Source organism: Equus asinus, chromosome 17, assembly GCF_041296235.1.
Source record: "Equus asinus isolate D_3611 breed Donkey chromosome 17, EquAss-T2T_v2, whole genome shotgun sequence".
Lineage (NCBI taxonomy): Eukaryota > Metazoa > Chordata > Mammalia > Perissodactyla > Equidae > Equus > Equus asinus.
Window position 1 is genome coordinate 44,417,700 of NC_091806.1, and position 20,654 is coordinate 44,438,353.

At 48.3% G+C, this 20,654-nt stretch overlaps 1 protein-coding gene across 3 annotated transcripts; it reads left to right on the plus strand.

Annotated features, from left to right (window-relative positions):
* Positions 1–514: 514 nt before the first annotated feature.
* On the plus strand, positions 515–20,298 carry RBM14 (RNA binding motif protein 14). Of its 3 annotated transcripts, none has more exons than XM_014844743.3 (3): positions 515–4,903; positions 10,543–12,007; positions 12,788–13,670. In XM_014844743.3, the coding sequence occupies exons 1-3, from the start codon at positions 4,567–4,569 to the stop codon at positions 12,993–12,995; spliced, it is 2,010 nt and encodes a 669-aa protein (XP_014700229.1). In that variant the 5' UTR covers positions 515–4,566; the 3' UTR covers positions 12,996–13,670. The 3 variants fall into 3 exon arrangements, with proteins under 3 accessions (XP_014700229.1, XP_044617898.1, XP_014700230.1); XM_014844744.3 differs by lacking the exon at positions 515–4,903 and adding an exon at positions 5,012–5,399; XM_044761963.2 differs by lacking the exons at positions 10,543–12,007; positions 12,788–13,670 and adding an exon at positions 20,160–20,298.
* Positions 20,299–20,654: the final 356 nt, after the last annotated feature.

The window sequence follows — 20,654 nt, forward strand, 5'->3', positions numbered from 1 at the left end:
AGCCAAAAGGTGGAAGCAACACCAATGTCCATTGTCAGATGAATGAACAAAATACACTATATACATACAGCAGAATATTATTCAGCCTCAAAAAGGAAGGAAATTCTGACACATGCTACAGCACGAATGAACCTTGAAGACATTATGCTGAGTGAAATAAGCTAGTCACAAAAGGACAAATGTGTATGATTCCATTTATATGAGAAGGGGAACCTAGAGTAGTCAAATTCATACAGACAGAAAGAAGAATGGTGGGTGTTAGGAGCCGAGGGGAGGGAGGAATGGGGAAATTAGTATTTAATGGGTTCAGATTTTCAGCCGGCGAAGATGAAAAAGTTCTGGAGATGGAGTGTGGTGGCAGTTTCACAACAATGTGAATGTACTTAATGCCACAGAACTCTACCCTTAAAAATGCTAACACGGTAAAAATGGTAAATTTTATGCTATGTATGTTTCACCATAATACAAAAAAATCTTATTTAAAAAGAAAAAACCCACAAAAATCCTTGTAGGAAGGCCAAGTTATTTTATAAGTAAAGGAGGTGATGCTCACAGATAGGAAGAATCTTGCTCAAGTTCACACAGCTGGAAAAACGTGATTTGAACATAAATCTAACTCTTTGACGTGGGATCATGGAAAGAGCACCAAAGCAACGTCAGTTCTACCACCAGCTTGATGGTGGGCAATTCCTTTGTCTTCTCCAGCTCTGAGTGGGTCTCTCCTGTGTAAAGTGATCAATTGGCTGGCCTGGCCTGGCTTAGCTCATTTCCCAGAACGCTTTGCAGCTTTGACTCTATTTGTTGATGGGTATTTCTGAGCTTGATCTTCCTGCTCACTCTCATTCCCCACACTTGGCTCTGAAGAACATGGGACTATTTTAAAAAATCAGATGCATCCCCAACGTTGAAGTTCTGCTTTTCTTAGGATGTCTCTTCAGGATCTAAAGGCCATTTTGAGAGAAGGACCCACTCTAGTCAGTATGGTAGCCACTGTCCCCATGTGGCTACTGAACACTTGAAATGTGGCCAGTCCAAATTGAGATGTACTGTAAGTGTATGATACACAATGAATTTCAAAGACTTAGTGCGGGGAAAAGAAGGTAAAACATCGTAATAATTTTTATATTGATTACATGATGAAATTACAGTGTTTTACATATACTGGGTTAAATAAAATACATTGTTAAAATTATCTTGTCTCTTTTCATCTTTTAAAGTGGATACCAGAAAAATTAAAAGCACATGAGTTTCACATCATATTTTTGTTGCAGTGTTTTGACCCTAAGTCCTACCAGTATTATTGGAACAAATGTGGAACTGCCGCCATGATACCTTTATTTATTTATTTATTTTAAAAGATTTTATTTTTTTCCTTTTTCTCCCCAAAGCCCCCCCGGTACATAGTTGAATATTCTTCGTTGTGGGTCCTTCTAGTTGTGGCATGTGGGACGCTGCCTCAGCGTGGTTTGATGAGCAGTGCCATGTCTGCGCCCAGGATTCGAACCAACGAAACACTGGGCCGCCTGCATCGGACACACGAACTTAACAACTCAGCCACGGGGCCAGCCCCCATGATACCTTTAAAATGGCTATGCTTACTGGGTGGCTAGGGGCCTGCTGATACCCATCCATCTTGGATTTGCAGATATCAAAGTGGTATCAAAGTGGTGCCCCTCTTTCCCTCCTTAAAACAGAATGTAAAAAAATTATAAAATAATTAGAAGCTCATTGTTAAAAGTCTAATGATATAGAAGAGTATAAAAAAAATTACCCCCCATCTCACCCCCTTGAGGTAACCAATGTTATTTCTCCATGCTGAAAAAAACATATGCACATATATGGAAGGTTTTTACCCCTATAGCTTGAAAGGTGTAACAACGTACAATTACATTGTATTTTTTCCGTCTTAAATTATGGTCATCCTTCCATATCAATAAATTCTGAACTTTTTTTTTTGAGGAAGATCCGTGAGCTAACTGCTGCCAATCCTCCTTTTTTTGCTGAGGAAGATTGGCCCTGAGCTAACATCCATGCCCATCTTCCTCTACTTTCTATGTGGGACGCCTACCACAGCATGGCGTGTCAAGTGGTGCCATGTCCGCACCTGGGATCTGAACCAGTGAACCCCAGGCCACCAAAGCGGAACGTGTGCACTTAACCGCTGCACCACCGGGCCAGCCCTGAACTATTTTTAATAGCAACATAATATTCCATCATAAGGCAATACCTAATTCCCTTATTTATAAACATTCAGGTTGCTTTCATTGCTTGCTACTACGAACAATGCTACAACAAATAAATTTATACCAATGTCCCTGTTGGTGAGTTTTCTGTAGCATAGATTTCCAAAGTAGGATTACTATGTTAAAGGCACACCAGGTTTAAAGTTTTGATATTGCCCGAATACTTCTCAAGAAGGATGTAGAGTTCACATCATCATCAGCAATATGCGAGTGTACTTTCCTCACACCCTTACCAGCAATAGATAAAATCTTTTAATTTTGTTGCAAATCTGAGGGCAGAAAAAATGTTCTCGTTTTCCCAGGAAATTGCATTTCTGACTACCAATGAAGTTTCTTGCTTATTGGCCATTTGCACTTCTTTTCCTATAAAATTGCCAGTTGGAATCCTTGGCCCCTTTATCTCACCTTGTTTTCCACATCAGTTTGTAGGAGTTCTTTGTACAGTGCAGATTCTTTAGGCTCCCAAATTTCTATCTTCAGCCCAGACGTCTGCTCAGAACCCCAGATAGATATCTAATTGCCCATTGGTATCTCCACTTGGATGAGTTAGAGGCACCTCCAACTTATGCCCAAAACTGAATTTCTGGTCTTCCACAGAAAATCTGTTTCTCCTGCAATGTTCCCCATCTCAGTAAATGGCAACTCCGTGCTTCCAGTTGCTGGGTGTCGTCTTTGACTCCTCTTTCTCTCGCAACTCACATCCAATTGCATATTGTGTGGACGCTACTGTCAGACGACACTCAAATCTGAACACTTCCCCCAAATTCTACTGCAGCCATCGTGATCCATGTCACCATCATCTCTCTCCCGGATTTTGGAGTGGTAATTGTTCTGAGCAAACAATTGTTGTCCGTTTGTTTTTGCGCATTTCAATAGCAGCTAGAGAGATGCTTATAAAACTGTGAAAAATCACATCAGATGAACCCCTCTGCCCTAAGCTCTCCATAGACTTTCAGCCTCACTAAGAGTGAAAAAAAGTCATTTCAATGGCCCACAAGGTGCTATCCCCCAACCACCCCACCCCCATCCGTATGTGTCTCTATTATTCACTGTTTCCGCCTCCAGCCATACTGGCACTTTGCTATTTCTTCAACAGGCAGACACGCTCCTGCCCCAGCACTTTTTGGCTCCTACTTTCTGGCTGCAATGATTCCCCTAGGGGATGGCTTGCTTGCTCCATCAGTTACTTCAAATCTTTATCACCATCTAACAGGCTGTATGTTTTACCTAGTTCATTATCCGTCTCTCCCCACCCTAATATAACCTCCATGAAGGTCGGGATTTTTGTCACTTTTTGTTGACTGCTATATCCTTGGTGCTGTCCACACGGTAGCTGCTCAATAAAATTTGCAAAATATACATGGGCAAATATTTCCCTGAGTTTGTCACCTGTATTTATGTTTTTGATGTCTCCTGCCATGCAAAAAACTTATTTGCATACGTCTGTAGGGTTTGAAATTTTTCTTTTATGTTTTTCTAAAGGCTCAACTTTTGCCCCCTCCAAGATCATTCTTTAGCCCTAATTTTCTATTTTATTAAACTTTTTCTTGTGGAAAATTTCAAGCATTCACAAGAGAGATACAGCTTATTATTCCTCGTTTGGAAATTCCATAAAGGCAGAGACAGGCTCTGATTTTTCACTGTCTCCAGCGTCTGCCAGGACCTGCAACCTCAGGGAATGTTTCCAAAGAATGAAATAGTGGCACGAGAGTTTCTCCGGGGCAGACGCCCCTCAGCTGCCCTTAGATCGCCCAGCACAGTCCCGGAGGCAACATTTGCCAACTGAAGGCGTCTGTCCTGGTTTCTCCCGCCAGGCCGGGCCTTCCGGTGGACACTCTCGCTGCCACCTCCGGGGGGGTTTGGCCTACGCAGCCACAACGGGAGGAGCTGTGACTACCGACTGAACAAACTTTTTCCTTGGGGCCCGCCGATCAGGGCCCCACCCAGGCCAGAGGCCGCCTCACCGACTAGGCCTCTGGGCCGCCGACGCTCCCTGCGCGCGTACCCCCTTCTCCAACCCTCTTCCCCCTCCCCCCGGCAGCGGCGGTTGGTCGCGCGCCGTCGTCCCTCTCCCACCCCCTCCGCTAACGAGCGGGCTCCACGCCCTCTGGGATTGGCTGCAGCCGAGAGCATCTTCTCTCAGCCTCTCTGATTGGCTGCAGGACGCGCGGGATGCGGGACCCGATTGGCTGGGTCAGAGCGCCTGCGCGGCGGGGTTCTCAGTCGCCAGCCATTCCTGGGGAGGACTGCCGGCCGGTCGGACGTCTCGCCTGTACCTAGAGGAGAGGTCCCGGCTCTCCGGGAAGGCGGCTGCGGCGGCAAAATGAAGATATTCGTGGGAAACGTCGATGGGGCGGATACGACGCCAGAGGAGCTGGCAGCTCTCTTCGCGCCTTACGGCACGGTCATGAGCTGCGCCGTCATGAAACAGTTCGCCTTCGTGCACATGCGCGAGAACGCGGGCGCGCTGCGCGCCATCGAGGCTCTGCACGGCCACGAGCTGCGACCGGGGCGCGCGCTCGTGGTGGAGATGTCGCGCCCACGGCCTCTGAACACATGGAAGATATTCGTGGGCAATGTGTCGGCTGCGTGCACGAGCCAGGAATTGCGCAGCCTCTTCGAGCGCCGCGGACGCGTCATCGAGTGTGACGTGGTGAAAGGTAACGCGGAGGCGCGCGCGGGGGCGCGGGCGCGTTCAGGGCACTCTGCTTGTTAGCCACGCCCCTTTCCCGGGGGTCGGTCACTGCGCGGTTGGGGCGGGGGAGTGGGGAAGTCTGCGGGAGCGAGGTCGGAGGTGTTGGGGGCGCGTTGGGTAGAGCCACCCTCCTCCCCTGCGGTCCAGGCACCATTCACCAAATGGGAGGAAGCGGCTCTGGGTGGGTGCGGCGGCCACTGTGAGCCGAGCTACGGGGCCGGGGACGCGCCTAAGAGTTGCGAGTGTACCGGGGGCGCGTCTTCCACTGGTCTCCTGGGCCTGGCACCGAGCGGAAATTGGGAAGTGACGGGCACAAGCCGGATCATGGAGCGGGGAAGATTTCGCCACTTCCCCACTTCCTCTCCAGACGTCGGTCAGAGCAAGGGAAGAGGGAAAAGGTGGGGGCTGACGCCCCAAGGCCACCCTCGTGTTCCCTCCCGATGAATGCTCCCGAGCGGAAGGTAACGGGGCCCTTGGATGTTTCTCGGGCTGGGATCTTTTAGTCTTGTGTGGCATGGGTCTACTCGTGGGTACAGGAGGGGCCCCTTCCGAACCCCTTTGGCCTTTCACTATTGTCAGGTGGATTAGGCGTGGCTACTCTGCGCTTTCCAACTCCCTCAAACTTGGGTTTTTTCTTTGGGTTCGATTTTATATCTATGAACTGGAGACCCCGACTTTCCGCATGTGGGAGGAGGCTTGTTTTATTGAAGGCCCCTTCTCCGTAGCCTTTGCTTGCCAAGCCCGGCCCCAGAGCAGTGTCATTCTTTTATAAGCTTGGTGATTTTGCAAGGGGGCTAACTCGGTGGTGAAGGTGATGTGGGGAGGGGCGTGTGAGAGGTCTTCGTTAAACATTGGCTAAACAGACTTGCTTTCTGGTCGTCTTTGCTTGAGTAGTCTAATCCTCAGGGCAGATCCCTAGTTTGCCTTTTCTTCGAGAAAATATATTACCACAAATTAGGCCCGACTTCTCTTTTGGGACCCAGTTGACTTTTTTCATAGTCTAGGTTATTATTCCCAAGCTCTTTTTCTTTTATGTTGGCAACGTTTGGTGGGATAGCCCTTGTGCCATGTGGCCAATCTCCGTTCCACTTGGGAACAGATGGGTTCCTTGCCCTGCTGTTTTCAGGGATGCAACCTGGGAGTGTCTGGTGCCCTGCTGTTGGTGTTGGTTTCATACCTACCCTGTGTGAGAAGCTTTGAGCATAGGAAATAAATATGGGTGCAGATGCTTATTCATTTCCACCAAGATACTTCATTTGTTGTCCCAGAAAGCCACGTCTTTTGGGAGATTCTTGTCCTTTCCGTAACTGAGGGAGATGTAAAGAGTCCAGTCTCCACTCCTAGGAGCAATCCCTTGTTCTGCATTATTATTGCATTCTGTTTTCCTCAACTCGAGTTGTGCAAGACCACTACAATCCAGAATCGAGCTTTCCTGCTAGGTGCTCTGAGGCAGGCTGTATGGTGCATCGATTTTTGCATTAGTTTGGAGTAAAAGAGCGGGAAGGGCCGCAGATTGAGCTTCTGGTCAGGAAGTGGATGGGGGTGTATGACTCATTATGAGAGATCTGTGTTTAAGTGACTTACCACGCTTGTTCTGTGGTTCTTAGGTAGGGTGCCTACTAGATTGGGAGTCTAGAAACCAGCATCTGAGGGGACAGTCTCCATGGAACTCATTGGTCGAGATGCTTGCTTTCAGATGGCAGAGAAAGCTGAAAATTTGCTTGGGACCGATAGATACCAAGTGACAATGAGGGGCAGGGTAATGTGTAACTGCACGTGGTTTTTAGAACTCCTGGCTAACTACTTGTGAAGGTTAGAGCGAAAGTTTTGTGCATTTTGTCACTTTGTAAACATTTGATTAGCAGAAATGCATTGACTTCCTCAGGATGTCGTGGTCCCCTGTTATTTGTAGTTTTGCTGATATGTAACACAGCTTTGTAATATACCTGATGTAAGGAACCGTGTTAAAGATTGACGCCTTTCTATGTCTTTGGGGTAAAGGAAAGTGAGGTTTTTGAGTTGGGAATGTAGTAGAAGAGACTGGCTCTGGCTCTAAAATTAGCTTACTCATTTCTTGGGCTGGGAATGGGCTTTCGATTGAGTCGTCTTGTCTTGGCTGTCAGGTCTTTGAAGAGCTCAAGCTTGGCATTGCACAGGACAGCCAGTTCTGTTTTATTTCACAGGGGAAAAAAAACATAGTTGCTTGGTTACCCCAGGAGCTTAGATATGATTTGATTTGTGGAGTAGAAGTCTCCATAGCAACAGTGGGTTGTAACCACTCTCCACAACTACATTCTATTGGGTGTTCAAAGATGAAGAATGAGAGTTGCTGACAGCTTTAGGAACCGTTTAGATTTCAGGGGAGGTCTGAAAGGCAGGAGCGGAAACTGTTTCCTCTCCTTTTTTTGTGGGTGATAGACAGCTCTGTAGTTTCTATTTAGAGATTTTTACTCTTCTCAGGATAGGAAAACTCATTTTTCTGGATTCTCTTAACTTTGGTTTGCGATGCCATCAGACCATTAGGAGATCTCTATAACACGTTGTTTGCTAGTCCCTTTAAGTGCTGTGAATTTCCTTCAGAAGTCACTATTCCTTGAACTACCTCTCCAGGCAAATGGGCCCTTGGAGCTCTCAAGATCTCTGGTTTTTCTTAATTGTCCTAGGGGTAGTTGGCTTCCTGGGCATCTTTGGTAGGGCCAGATCTGGGTTTAGCTGCTCACTGTGATAGGATTAGATAGCCCTGGTGTGATTGAATCAGCTGGACAACCTGTTTACACTTCTCTCCAATATCAGGCTTAGGAACTTCCTGATATAAATTGGTTATAGGTAAGATCTGGTGGCTTGCTTTTTTTGTCAGTTGTATAGCTAGACTGGGCAGTCAGTTGAGTTGTACGTGTGCAATCTCAATTTTCACATTTCACAAATCTTTTTTTTTTTTTTTTAAAGTGATGAGGTTGCATTCTTTTTTTTTTCTTTTTTTAAGGTTTTATTTTTTCCTTTTTCTCCCCAAAGCCCCCCGGTACATAGTTGTATATTCTTAGTTGTGGATCCTTCCAGTTGTGGCATGTGGGACGCCGCCTCAGCGTGGTTTGATGAGCAGTGCCATGTCCGCGCCCAGGATTCGAACCAACGAAACACTGGGCCGCCTGCAGCGGAGCGCGCGAACTTAACCATTCGGCCATGGGGCCAGCCCCACATTTCACAAATCTTAATAAAGATCTCTTAATAAAACCCTGCTAAGAAGGGAGTAGACTATGGGATGTCCTATTGCTCTTGTAAACCCATTGAAATTTTTTTGTTGGGTGTTTTTTCCTAGCTCATTGTAGTCTCAGGTATTTGTGGATAGATTAGCTAAGAATGTGGTCTGCTTCTTTAATATTCCCTCACAGTGCCTGGAGGGTTTTTTCCCCCGTTCCCCTTAATCTGCCTATAAGCTCCTGCTTTCTGCTTGCCATTGCATTCTTGGGGTGGTTTTGCCATTCCCGGGAGGGTCAGCTCAACGTCTGCTTTTAGAGAGATCTCCGACCACCAGCATCTCTTTCTTAGCTCACTCTACCAAAGTAGAGGTGAGCGATGGAAGGACAATTCTAGTGCCCTGTGGCTAGGCCGAAAGGAACACTTTTGCTTTCCACAGTTGGTAGGTAGGAATCAGGTTCTGGCCATGGGGGTGTGAGGACTGAGAGTTGTGATAGTTCATTTTGTTTTTTTGTCGTCTCTGGCAGGTTCCAAGTTTGCATGTATTGATGGCATTGTGTCTCAGGTGTTTTATCATGGATACCCTTTGTAGGGAAATAAGCTTGTGGTTATAAGCACCATAATTCTTCGTCATTTATATTTTATAAGGGACTTTTATCTTCTTATTTGAACCTCCTAACTGAGGTAAGTAGGACAGATCTGTCAGATGGAGAAATAAATTATAAGTTCTTTAAGAGCTTGCAGCAAGTCAGCCATACCTGGATCTACAACTGAGGTTTAATTCCTAGCCCGGGATTCCCTATGCCATATCATACTTCTGATTTCTACCTGTTGATTATATTTTTATTCTCATTTATGTGAGAGTTGGGTTGGTGGCATTGCCTTACATCCAGGAAAATGACTTCTTCTATAGGAGCAGCTAGAGAGGGCATCCCAGTATGAAAGTTTCTAGAAATTTGGACCCTTGTTCAAAGGCCATTTAAAAGGATTTCTTAGCTTCAAGGATGAAACCTTAGTAACCTCATCCAGGTAGTTCTTCGTAGATGAGGTCCTGGTACTTGGACTCTGTCTTAAAGTAGCCACAGGTCCAGATGGGGTTAAGTGTTTGGCCTGGTTTCCCATGAACATGATCTTATCGTCGTTCTTCAGATTCTGCTTGCACCATTGTGGTTTGTGAGTTTGGATGTGAACAGGGATTTCTTCCCATTCCTCCTAAAATTTTCTCATTCTGTGTGGTAGACAAGTAGAACTTTGAGATCAACATTCTGTCTCCAAGCCTATCCCACCACAACTCATTCAGATTCTGAATGAGAACCTCAGAGGTAACCTGCTTAGCAGAGCCTGCTAGCTGCAGTAAATGTAGCTTCTTGTCTTGAAGCTGAGAAACCACATCTTTTCTGTAAATAGTCTGCTCTGTGAACAGGAGCTCCAGGGGTAAGATAAACCTTTGTCTCTTGAAGAGGAACCGGTGGAAGATGTAATGTAGCCTGCAGGAGGGGGCTTGGGCCTGAACTCTGCCAGGAGGCTTAGTTTCCATTGCCACACCTCATTCGCTTACATGGGGTCCAGCTTCTCCCCTTCTGAGCTTAAATTCTAGCCATATTACACAGTCCTATTTTATATGTTGACTTCTGAGTGGATAGACTGGTATAGTGAAGGGGCATGGAGAGATGGGATTCTGTACCTGGCTCTAACACATTTTGATTTGGGGCAAGCCATATGAATTCTCTGAGCGTGTTTGCCCACCTGCAGAATGGGGATAATGATCCTTTGCTCTGTCTACCTCGTAGGATTGTTTTGAGGCCTAAATGAGGTCCTTTGCATGGAAGTGTTTTGAAAACTGGGAAGTTCTGTGGGAAAAGGAGAGATCATATTGGAGGAATTTGTTGAACAGCCCATTGCAGTCTAGCTGTCTTGCCTTAATTGGACTGTGTGGTGAGACATGGATCACGCCAAGATATAGGTGCTTATTTCCAGTGTATGAGAGTTAAGCTTCAAGAGTGAGCAGTAGTGTTTGGTGACCTTAGGTTAGAGAATACTGAATTAATTGAGTGATTCAGGAAACTTTTCTGCATTTTGTCTGCTGGTTTATACTTAGAGGAGCCTTGAAGAGTTTTATCCTGTGTTGCAGTTCGTCTTTGTTCTTTCTTCTCTCACCAGGAAGTTGGGTGAGGTAGCAGGGGAAAGGGGAGAATGGGGAGAAGGCCATAGGCAAAGGTGACTGCTTGAGACAGTCAGAAGCTTTCTTATATGGGAGCCACATTTTACAACATGCTGCTGGATAGGAGGGTTTGGAGGCCTGGAGGTAGTTGGCAACAGCTGGGTGCTGTTGCTGTGTCCAGTTTGGGACCCATCAGGTAGCATGCCCTGCCCCCCTAATTGCTAACCCTCTGTCTGCTGCTTTATCAGACTACGCGTTTGTTCACATGGAGAAGGAAGCAGATGCCAAAGCCGCCATCGCGCAGCTCAACGGCAAAGAAGTGAAGGGCAAGCGCATCAACGTGGAACTGTCAACCAAGGGTCAGAAGAAGGGGCCTGGCCTGGCTATCCAGTCTGGGGACAAGACCAAGAAACCAGGGGCTGGGGATACGGCATTCCCTGGAACTGGTGGCTTCTCTGCCACCTTCGACTACCAGCAGGCTTTTGGCAACAGCACTGGTGGCTTTGATGGGCAAGCCCGTCAGCCCACACCACCCTTCTTTGGTCGCGACCGCAGCCCCCTGCGCCGTTCACCTCCCCGAGCCTCTTACGTGGCTCCTCTGACGGCCCAGCCAGCCACCTACCGGGCCCAGCCCTCAGTGTCGCTGGGAGCTGCCTACAGGGCCCAGCCTTCTGCCTCTTTGGGTGTCGGCTATCGGACTCAGCCCATGACAGCCCAGGCAGCCTCTTACCGCGCGCAGCCCTCTGTCTCCCTTGGGGCTCCATACAGGGGCCAGCTGGCTAGCCCTAGCTCCCAGTCTGCTGCAGCTTCCTCGCTTGGCCCATATGGTGGAGCCCAGCCCTCAGCCTCGGCCCTCTCCTCCTATGGGGGTCAGCCAGCTGCGGCTTCTTCGCTTAACTCCTATGGGGCTCAAGGCTCCTCCCTTGCCTCCTATGGTAACCAGCCATCTTCTTATGGCGCACAGGCTGCCTCTTCCTATGGGGTTCGTGCAGCTGCCTCCTCCTACAACACCCAGGGAGCAGCTTCCTCCCTCGGCTCCTATGGGGCCCAGGCAGCCTCCTATGGGGCCCAATCTGCAGCCTCCTCACTAGCTTATGGGGCCCAGGCAGCTTCTTACAATGCCCAGCCCTCGGCCTCTTACAATGCCCAGTCTGCCCCATATGCTGCACAACAGGCTGCTTCCTACTCTTCCCAGCCTGCTGCCTATGTGGCACAGCCAGCTACAGCTGCTGCCTATGCCAGCCAGCCAGCTGCCTATGCTGCACAAGCCACTACCCCAATGGCTGGCTCTTATGGGGCCCAGCCGGTTGTTCAGACCCAACTGAATAGCTATGGGGCTCAAGCATCAATGGGCTTGTCAGGCTCCTATGGGGCTCAGTCAGCTGCTGCGGCCACTGGCTCCTATGGTGCCGCAGCTGCCTATGGGGCCCAGCCTTCTGCCACCCTGGCAGCTCCTTACCGCACTCAGTCGTCAGCCTCACTGGCTGCTTCCTATGCTGCTCAGCAGCATCCCCAGGCTGCTGCCTCCTACCGTGGCCAGCCGGGCAATGCCTACGATGGGGCAGGTCAGCCGTCTGCAGCCTACCTGTCCATGTCCCAGGGGGCCGTTGCCAACGCCAACAGCACCCCGCCGCCCTATGAGCGTACCCGCCTCTCCCCACCCCGGGCCAGCTACGACGATCCCTACAAAAAGGCTGTCGCCATGTCGAAAAGGTACTGTATGCCCCCCCGCCTCTGCCCCCAGCTGGGGCTTCGGGCAAGGGGCTGAGGTTGGCATGGGAGGGAAACTGGAGCCATCGGCCCCTCCCTTGGTCGTCTCTCTTCTGCTCCCTTGGGATTTCCACAGGCTGAGGGGGATGATGTCTGTGAACTTTCCTGGTCACCAGGGTTCAGGTGGAGCATAATGCTCAGCCTGGGGTGGTATCAGCTAGTCAGGCTGGGAAAAGTGTCACCTGTCTAGGCTAGCCCAAGTGCCATTGGAGCTACTGCCTGCAAGATTGTGGCCCATACCCTTTCCCACGGTCTCAAGGATCCTTAAGCCGGTTATGTGGTTGTCCTGGCTTTGGTCAGGGTGGGTTTGAAAGAGTAGTCCTTTGGCACTCACTGGCTGAAGGCAAGGAGTATGAGGTGCGTCCACTCTGTGGGAAGTTGGGGACCTTGCTTTCGTCCGCCGTTCTCTTGATAAACAACCAAGGTCTTTCTGTGCAGGGCCCAGGGGTGGGGATAGTTTTGTTTGTGGTTTGGGAATGTAGACCAGAATCCACCTTGGCCAGTTCAGAAGGGAGGGCTGCAGTGGTGGGCTTGGTTTCCCACTGAGTTGAACTGGGCTTGATTTCTTGCCCTGGATAGGGTGATGAGCCTTCTGACAAAATCTTGTTTGTTGGAGACCAATCTGATCACGCCCTCCCTATCCCCATTGGCATCTCCCCCATGCCCACCTGGAGCCCTCCCCTCGATTGTCTCATTCACCAACTGTCTTCTTCTCTCGACTAGGTATGGTTCCGACCGGCGTTTAGCCGAGCTCTCTGATTACCGCCGTTTATCAGAGTCGCAGCTCTCGTTCCGCCGCTCGCCGACAAAGTCCTCGCTGGATTACCGTCGCCTGCCCGATGCCCATTCCGATTACGCACGCTATTCGGGCTCCTATAATGATTACCTGCGGGCAGCTCAGATGCACTCTGGCTACCAGCGCCGCATGTAGGGCCATCCTGGGATGGGGTACCATGGGGAGGGAAGGAGAGGAGAGGTGGAACAGGGTGCAGATCCAGGTTATAACCACTGGCCCATACCTCTCCTGTTTGCGGTTTTTCATCCCCTCTGCCACGTGGGCCTTCCCCAGGAGATGATCCTTTTGAGTGTTTGGCAGTAACCTACTTTGTTCCTTCGCCTCAGCAGCACATCTTGCTGCTGGCTCTAGATCTGCGGTTTCCCCTCTCCCCTACCTCCCATCTCCCCAGGATGGGAATTTCTTTTGTTTTTATTTTTTTCCTGGCTCCCTTTTATTTTTGCGCGATATTTAAGGTCGTCTGGATGGGGAAGCAACCTGCAGCTGAGGTCGGCGGCGCCTTTTTCTTTTTAGATTTGAGGGAGACCAGGAAAGGGTTTTAGCTGAACCATTTCCTATGCGCCAAGCTGTGCCAGCAGTCCAGGGGGCCCTGACTCTGTCCCTCTGTAGACTGTATTGAGACTGAGTTTCTGGTGGGACAGTCAGTTGGTTTATGTCCAAATCCCTGCTGACCCCTCATGTTCTAGCTGATGCTGAGCGGCACAGCCCCACTTCCCCATCTCCCCAAGTAGGTGGTGTTAGAAAACCTTAATTTTTTTTCCCTTTTGTATGGACTACAAATAAAACTTGGGGCAATTTGCAGTTTGGAAACCTGGTTGTCATTGTCTTGATTGCACTCAGTTTCAGAGGAGCCAGTTTGACATCCAGGAAGACATGACAGCTAAAGGGAAGGCAGCCAGAGAACTCAGGGCAGGTGAGGGAAGGGATTTGAATGGGGGAATTAGAATGATTTCGCTGCTGCCCAGAGGGATTTAGCTCATTGTCATCCTGCTAGTCTGCCATCTTTAGGACTGGAGAGTCCAGACCAAGTTGTTTGGACTTCTTCAGCCCTCAACTTGAATTAATCACACCAAAATGCAGTATATTTATTGCCCATTTTCCTCTGTCTTCGCTTGACCATTTTCCCTGACTTGTTTCCAGTTCAGAAATGACCTGTGCTCCAGCAGGGTGGTTCTGGGGTTTGGCTTCTCAAGTGAGAAGTGGGGAATGGGCTGCATTGGTGCTTATGAGGCTACTGGGTCCTTCAGGCAGTAGGCTCGAGTGAGTGCTGGGGCCGGCACCTGGAAAGGAGCCAGTAGTAGGGTGGGGGTGATGTCAGTGTCTGGTATTGCCCTGTGGTTGGAAAAAGGACGGGCAGGGACAGTTGGAAGCAGGTTTGGGGATTCTGGCCATAGACCTGGTATTTCGCCTGTTGAACATCACCGTGGAGCGTCCTTCCTGCGTCCTGACAACCCCTGCCATCATGGTCACCTGAGACTCTCACTCTCCGTATCTCCATTTGTTCAGGTTTCCAGATGTTTTCTTGGTGGGTTTATATTTGAAAGTGTCATGATAGACTCTCGGAAGGGGGGTGAGGCGCAAGCATAACCAAGTAAGGATGCTGGGATAGGGTGAAGAATTGAAGAGTCTATACTTTTATTCTGGGACTGAGGGTCAAGAGGACCTGGGCAAAAAATACGGCAATTCCAGCTGGGGACAAGACTCAGGCTTGGGCTTAATGATGGTGAATGTTAGAAGACTGGTTGGGTGGGGTGATAACAGGAAAACCTACTGATGTTCCTTTGGGAAAGGGTGCTCTAGAGATTTGATTTGGGAGCCTGCTGGGGCAAGGCGATTTTGCAGAGGCGTTGTATGCCAGTCAAGTGGAGTTCAGGTGGGTTCTCTTCTGCCTCCTTCACTGGCTTCTTGTGAACTTGCCCATGACAGGGTAGTTTGCCCTAGATGTTCTCTTCCCTCTGCCCAGCAGGCAAAAGCGTATGGTCTTTGTAATCATGAGCTTTGATGGATGCTAACTGGGGTGATCTCGGGGTATCGGGGCCATAGCTGTTTTCCTTGCTTCTCTTTCTGTTCACTGCTTTGCTGCTCCTTTTCATTTTTTGCAGTTCTGGTGGGGGAGTTGATAGGTTTCTTGTCCCTTTTCTGCAGCGAGGGTGGGGTGATCTGAGGGCCAAGCTAACAAGGTTAGCTCTGGTTATTCTGGAAAATGGAGGGTTGGTTGATTCTAGGGCTGTGATTTGTGGCCTGTGTATTTGTAATATTGCTTTCTTTGTCAATGTGGCTGTCATCTTTTCTCTCCAATGAGGGTTCTGCCACTATCCCAACCCCAGGGTTCCTGTGAAAAACAGCTTAGTGTGCTCTCCGGGCCAGTGTTGATGTTCTTCATTGCAGACCAAGTTCTTCAGAGTGACCTGGCCTAGGTGATCACTCTAACTGCCAGTCATCTTTAGGTCCTGACGCCCTTGCTGCCTCAGCCCTCAGGCTTCTCCTTGTTTAAGCCAGAAGGCGCTACAAAGCTAAATCATATGTTATTTTTCTCTTTCTTGCAGATTGTTTTAAAATTCCCTCCCCTCTTTTTTGTTTAAATTATGCCACCTGTGTTAATCCTATAGCCTACTTCTCATACTTTACTTTTTGTGGATTTCTGATTTCCAGGGTCCTATAACTTGAAGATGGTTGGGTTGAGTGAATGGGAGGACAGATGTTTATTCTGTGTTTTGGGAAAAGCTGGTGGGGAATATGGGCTCCCATTGTCCTTCAGATCTTTGCGCTTCTGCATGTATCACCTCTACAACTTGGCGTTCATTGGAGAAGTTTTAGACGGTTTATTCCTGGAACAAGTCTAGCCTCAGCAGCGTGCTCTATTCTGAAGTTTGGACCGTGTTTCAGATTCTGTCTGGGGCAGGCCTGGGGTCCCTTTGTACTGGAGGTAATGGGAGTATCACTGAGTGGTCAGCCTCTGTGGGTAGGCTGCCTTTCTAGTTATGCCCATCAGTTAAGCTCTGCCAAAGTCTGAGCACAGACTGTTGGTTCTCTAGCCATTTTGTCCTTCTAAGCCAAGTAAGCTGACTATAATGTGTAATGCCTGAGGTCATAATGAGAATAAATTTCCTGAAATGAAATAAATTTATGGACTAATATGCTGTGTAATAGGAGTTTGGGTAATGGAGAAGATGAGTTGGATAGCAGCTGGAAAATTTATATTCACCTAAATTCTATAGGTACCTTTAAAAAGGTCCTAAAGGGTAGAATCTAGAATTTTTCAGGAAAAAAATGTTCTCAAAACGATTTCAAGTCTAGCTCTAAATCGTTTGAAATATTGTGTGTCTGTAATGCTGGAAATACAGTGTTCAGGTAGCTGACCCCTTCCACTGACCTTGAGGAAGGTCTGGGGAGGCAAGACCTACTCAGTGAACTAGTTATAGTTAATAAGCAATGCTAGGGAAGTGGTAGGTAAGGAAAGAGAGGATGGGGCAGTCCCAGTAGTTAGAGAAAACTTGCTGGATGAGATTTGTTTAATTTGAAAACTGGCTTGGCACAGAGAGAATGACTTAAGGGTGTTGACTCTAAAATCAGGTTTCCTGAGTTTGAATCCTGGTTCTACCACTTAACAGTGTGATCTTGGACATGTCAGGAACTCTGCCGCAGTTTGTTCATCTATAAAATGAGGATAATAGCTAATGTTTATTGAACACATGCTAAGCACTGTTAAAAGTGCTTTTCATATAGTAGTTTCATTTAATCTTCCTTGCAATCCAAATGCATTAGGTATTTCTAAACCTATTTTATAAGTGGTAAAGTTGAGGCTGTAGGTTAAGTAACTTTTCTTAAGATCATTTGGCTAGGAAGTAGTGGCTCAAGGAGTTGAACCAGCCATTTTGAACAATCTAGGACTTCGCTTGTATATCATTATGATAAAACTACCTTTGGAAGGATCAAATGAGAACATGTGACAAGTGTAGGGCCTCATATATAGTCACTGCTCATTAAATGCTAGCCATCGTATAGAAATGAGGAGTTAGAACATTCTGGGGAAATTAGGATGGCCTAGTGGAGCACATAGCTGAGCAAAGGACTGGATGGATGTAGCTGTTAGTGTTGCACATACAAGTAACAGTGAAGGCAGTGCATTTTTGTAATGAGTGGTAGCTAGGAGTGACGTGGGCCATTGGACCGCATCAGTTTTGGCCATCTCCAGTCTCAGCCAACACCATTCAGTAACCTGGGATCGGATTCTCCTGGGTATGGAGAAGAAAGCTATACGGGGTAGGGGACCTGCAAGAGGATGTAACTGGCAGCGGGATGGAAGCTTGCTTGACTGGCCTAGTGGCTCCTTCTGAACATCCCTGGAGAACACTGGTTTTTAATTTGAGCCCTTATTAGACCAGGAGCTCATTTCTGGACAAGGAGCCAGAGTTATTAGGTATATAAATTATATATATTCACCCCTAAGGGTGTGAAACTAATACAGATTGCTTATTGACATGTGAGTGGTTTTTACTCGTGTTTCCCTGTAAATTTGGATTTGTTCTTTCAGAAGGCTCTTTCAGCTCTTCAGTATTTGCAGCCCGAATAAATATTTATGTTTGGCTCTTAACAGAATGTCAGCTTTCTAGATGACTTTGGACAAGTCACTTTTCCTTTTTAGGGGCCTGGTAATCTGATCAGCAAATTAAGAATCACCAAAATGGCATCTACAGTGTTCCAGACAAGGTGCTTTTAAAACCTTCCATTCAGTCGCATTCTCTCTAGTTGGGGTGGTAGAGGATTCGGACCAGATGTCTTTAATTTAAAACCTTTAATGGTTTTTAAGGGGCAAACATTAAGCTCCTTTACTACTTGGTGAAATACAGTTGGTAGATGAACATCAGCATGAAAACTTGAACTACAAATCTTCTTACCTATCACTTCGTTTTGCAGCGTTTGTCAAGCTCATAATCCTGGCAATCAAAAGCCGTAGCATAGGTTACCCCCTGACTTTTGGGCACCTACTTTATCTGTTTGAGGGAGACTGGAAAGTGTACTAGGTGATAACGAGTATAAAGGTGCTTGTTTTTAGTACTAAGTGTCCACATTCTTAAACTGATACTGACTGAGAATCCAAAGTCATTTCTCTCCTTTTGGTTATCAAGTTAACTCATGCATTCATTCATCCATTTGTTGACTCAGTCAACAAATATTTAAGTGCCTACCACGTGCCAAGTGCAGTTCTGACACTGAGGATATACTAACGAACAAGAAGAGCCGCCTGCCCTTGTAGAACAGGTATTTGCTGGGGGCAGAGAGTGGAAAGAAGGCAGAAAATGAACAAATAGGATTTCAAGTGGTGGTAAGTATTCAGAAAAATAACATGGAGTCATGGGATAGAGCTCCAAAGTAGGTTTGGAGTAGGGGCATGTCTTTAGAAGAGTGGCCAGCGAAGGACCTGGAGAAAGAACATTCCAGTCTGAATGAGCTTGGGACAAAAAGGCCAGTGTGGTGGAGCACAGTTGGGGGTGGGGGTTAAGAGATTGTGAGATTTTGGCAGTTTTCCATTGCAATGGGTTTTGAAAAGCAGGGGGATGATTTAACGTGGTTTACTCAGTTGGGTGAGCTTGCAAAATGACACAAATATAACTCCACCTAGGGCTTTCAGAAGGTAAATCAAGTAACTAGATAAGGGGCTGGGGGAGGTCGTCTGCCAACTGGGTTGAATTGTGATCCTGAGAAGATACACATTCCGTCTCTCCCCTTTGGACTTGGAGAGATTTCCTAGTTTCATAGAGTGAGCTGATCTTATGTGCTTTGGTATTTTGGAAGGAAGTTTATCTCCAGGGCTGTTGGGACACAAAAAATTTGGAAGATCAAACTGAAAGGAGCTGAGAGGATTTCTGTAACCGGATGCATTTCCCTGTGCAGATTGAGTCGTGGCCACCTCCTGATGCTGGCCCCTTAAAGGGCACGCATGGAGCTAACATGGAATTCAATTTCATCGCTGATCCTATGGCCTTATGGCCTTTACTCAGTCTCAACAGTATCAGCATTAGAATCCACAATGAAAATGGAGCAAGATTAGTGACCACCACATCTGTAAATGTTTTTAGGTCCTTTTGCTACCCTAGAATACGTTCTTGACCAGTTTTCCACCATTTGGTTTCTGAGTCATGTCAGGTTTTAAAATCCATTTCCATAACTTTGGCTTCTCCTTTCTCTTTACGCCCCTCCTCCCTCCTCCCCCCTTTTGGGCTGCTTTGGACGGTAGTGTGTTCTACTTGTGTCATCTCCACTCCTGAGGATCCCTTTCCTTCCTCATAAACAATTCACGGCTTTTATGTTTTAAGTTTTTCCATCCAGCACCGCTCCCCTCCCCCTTTTAACTCCTTCTTCAAAAGCTGCCTTGCAAAGGGTCATTGCTTGCTCAGTGAATATGGGATTATGTGAAGAAGCCGAAGGATGAGAAAGAGAGTGTCATGAGGGGGCCAGACCCTCTGGGGATGCCGTTTTGATTGTATTTTGTTTATAGCTGGTTGTGATTAGGCTCTTCCCTCTAAGGTTGGTTCTAGGAGTTTAAACCTCTACAGCTCTGGCTGATGGCGCCCAATAAAATAAAACAAAAAAACTTTGCTGCTCCAGTTTTTTCTCCGGGCGGGGTGGGGGTATTTTCTCAATCTCCACGGTCACAGGGAGAAGCCGTTCCTTCATCTTGGTCCCTCGAGGGCACTTGCCTCTTCAGCGCCTCCTGAGTAACGCAGCCCCCACCCAGCCGCCTTCGGGGGCCATTACACCCTAATTGAAGCTGCGCCCCCTTAGCCGTTTTCCGAGTTCCTTTCACCACCTATGAAGTAGTTTTAATTTGGGGGAAGCGCAGGGACTCCCTGGGCTACAGTGCGGATTGTTGGCCAAAGGAGGAGGTTGGGTTCTTCAGGCGGGACGCTTCGCTGTTTTTCCTCCCTGGCGTTTGGGTCTGCGAGAGCGATCGGCCGCAGCATCCTGGCTGCGGGGGGTGGGGGGGGTGGGGTGTCTGGGAGGTCAGAGGGAGGAATTTGGAGTCGAAGGCAAAATGGAGCGCGGAATATTGTCGGGATGTGCACGTGGAAGCTTAACAAAGTTGGCGCCCTGAAGCGAAAGACGGCCACACCGGCGCCCTAAGCTCGCTCCGCCTAATGGCGGGCGGAAGCCCGCCGGCGAAGCTCACGTTTGTAGTTCCTCCCTCACGCCGACCTCTTGCCCAATTGGTGACTTCGGCTTCTCGAGATTGCTGCTCATTGGCATTCGCGTGAAAGCTCTGGGGTTACTGACGTTTCCACCTCTTCCCGGCCTCAGGTAATTGGCGTTCGTGGTAACCAATCAAGAAGAGGATCTGCGGGAACGCCTGCCTTTTACTTTTTTGAGCGGCCAATCCGGTGGTAGGTTCACCTCCCCCTCTACCCAGAGTCACTGCAGCGGCGGCCGCCATTTTAGCGTTTTGTCAGAAGCGTCTGTGCCGCGAGGAAGAGCGCCTGCAGACTTCCGTGCGGGTGAGAGACTCCGAGCCCCTCGCTGTCTTTCTTTTGCCTTGTTAAATCTTATCTTACTCCCTTGGGTTTCGGGGGTGTCCTGGTGGGGTCGCGGCCTCCGCACGCGTGCCTGAGAGCTGACCTCGGTGCTCAGCGTTGCCTGGTAAGCCTGAAGCAGCCCTTCCCCCACGAGCTCCCCCGAGAATGCCTGCCTTTCTCCCCACCCTGCCCTCTCCCCGACTCGGCTCGGTTTCCTCCCTCGAGGTTTCCGCCGAGGTGACCGCACTTCCCTGAGACTTAGGAATTAAAACCCCGTCTCGAG

What these genes read in the sequence shown, in the direction of transcription:
- RBM14 (XM_014844743.3), top strand. Translation starts at nt 4,567, where the DNA reads ATGAAGATATTCGTGGGAAACGTCGATGGGGCGGATACGACGCCAGAG. An exon ending in CGAGTGTGACGTGGTGAAAG is followed by an intron (nt 4,904 to 10,542) that starts GTAACGCGGAGG and finishes CTGCTTTATCAG; the next exon opens with ACTACGCGTTTGTTCACATG. An exon ending in GCTGTCGCCATGTCGAAAAG is followed by an intron (nt 12,008 to 12,787) that starts GTACTGTATGCC and finishes TCTCTCGACTAG; the next exon opens with GTATGGTTCCGACCGGCGTT.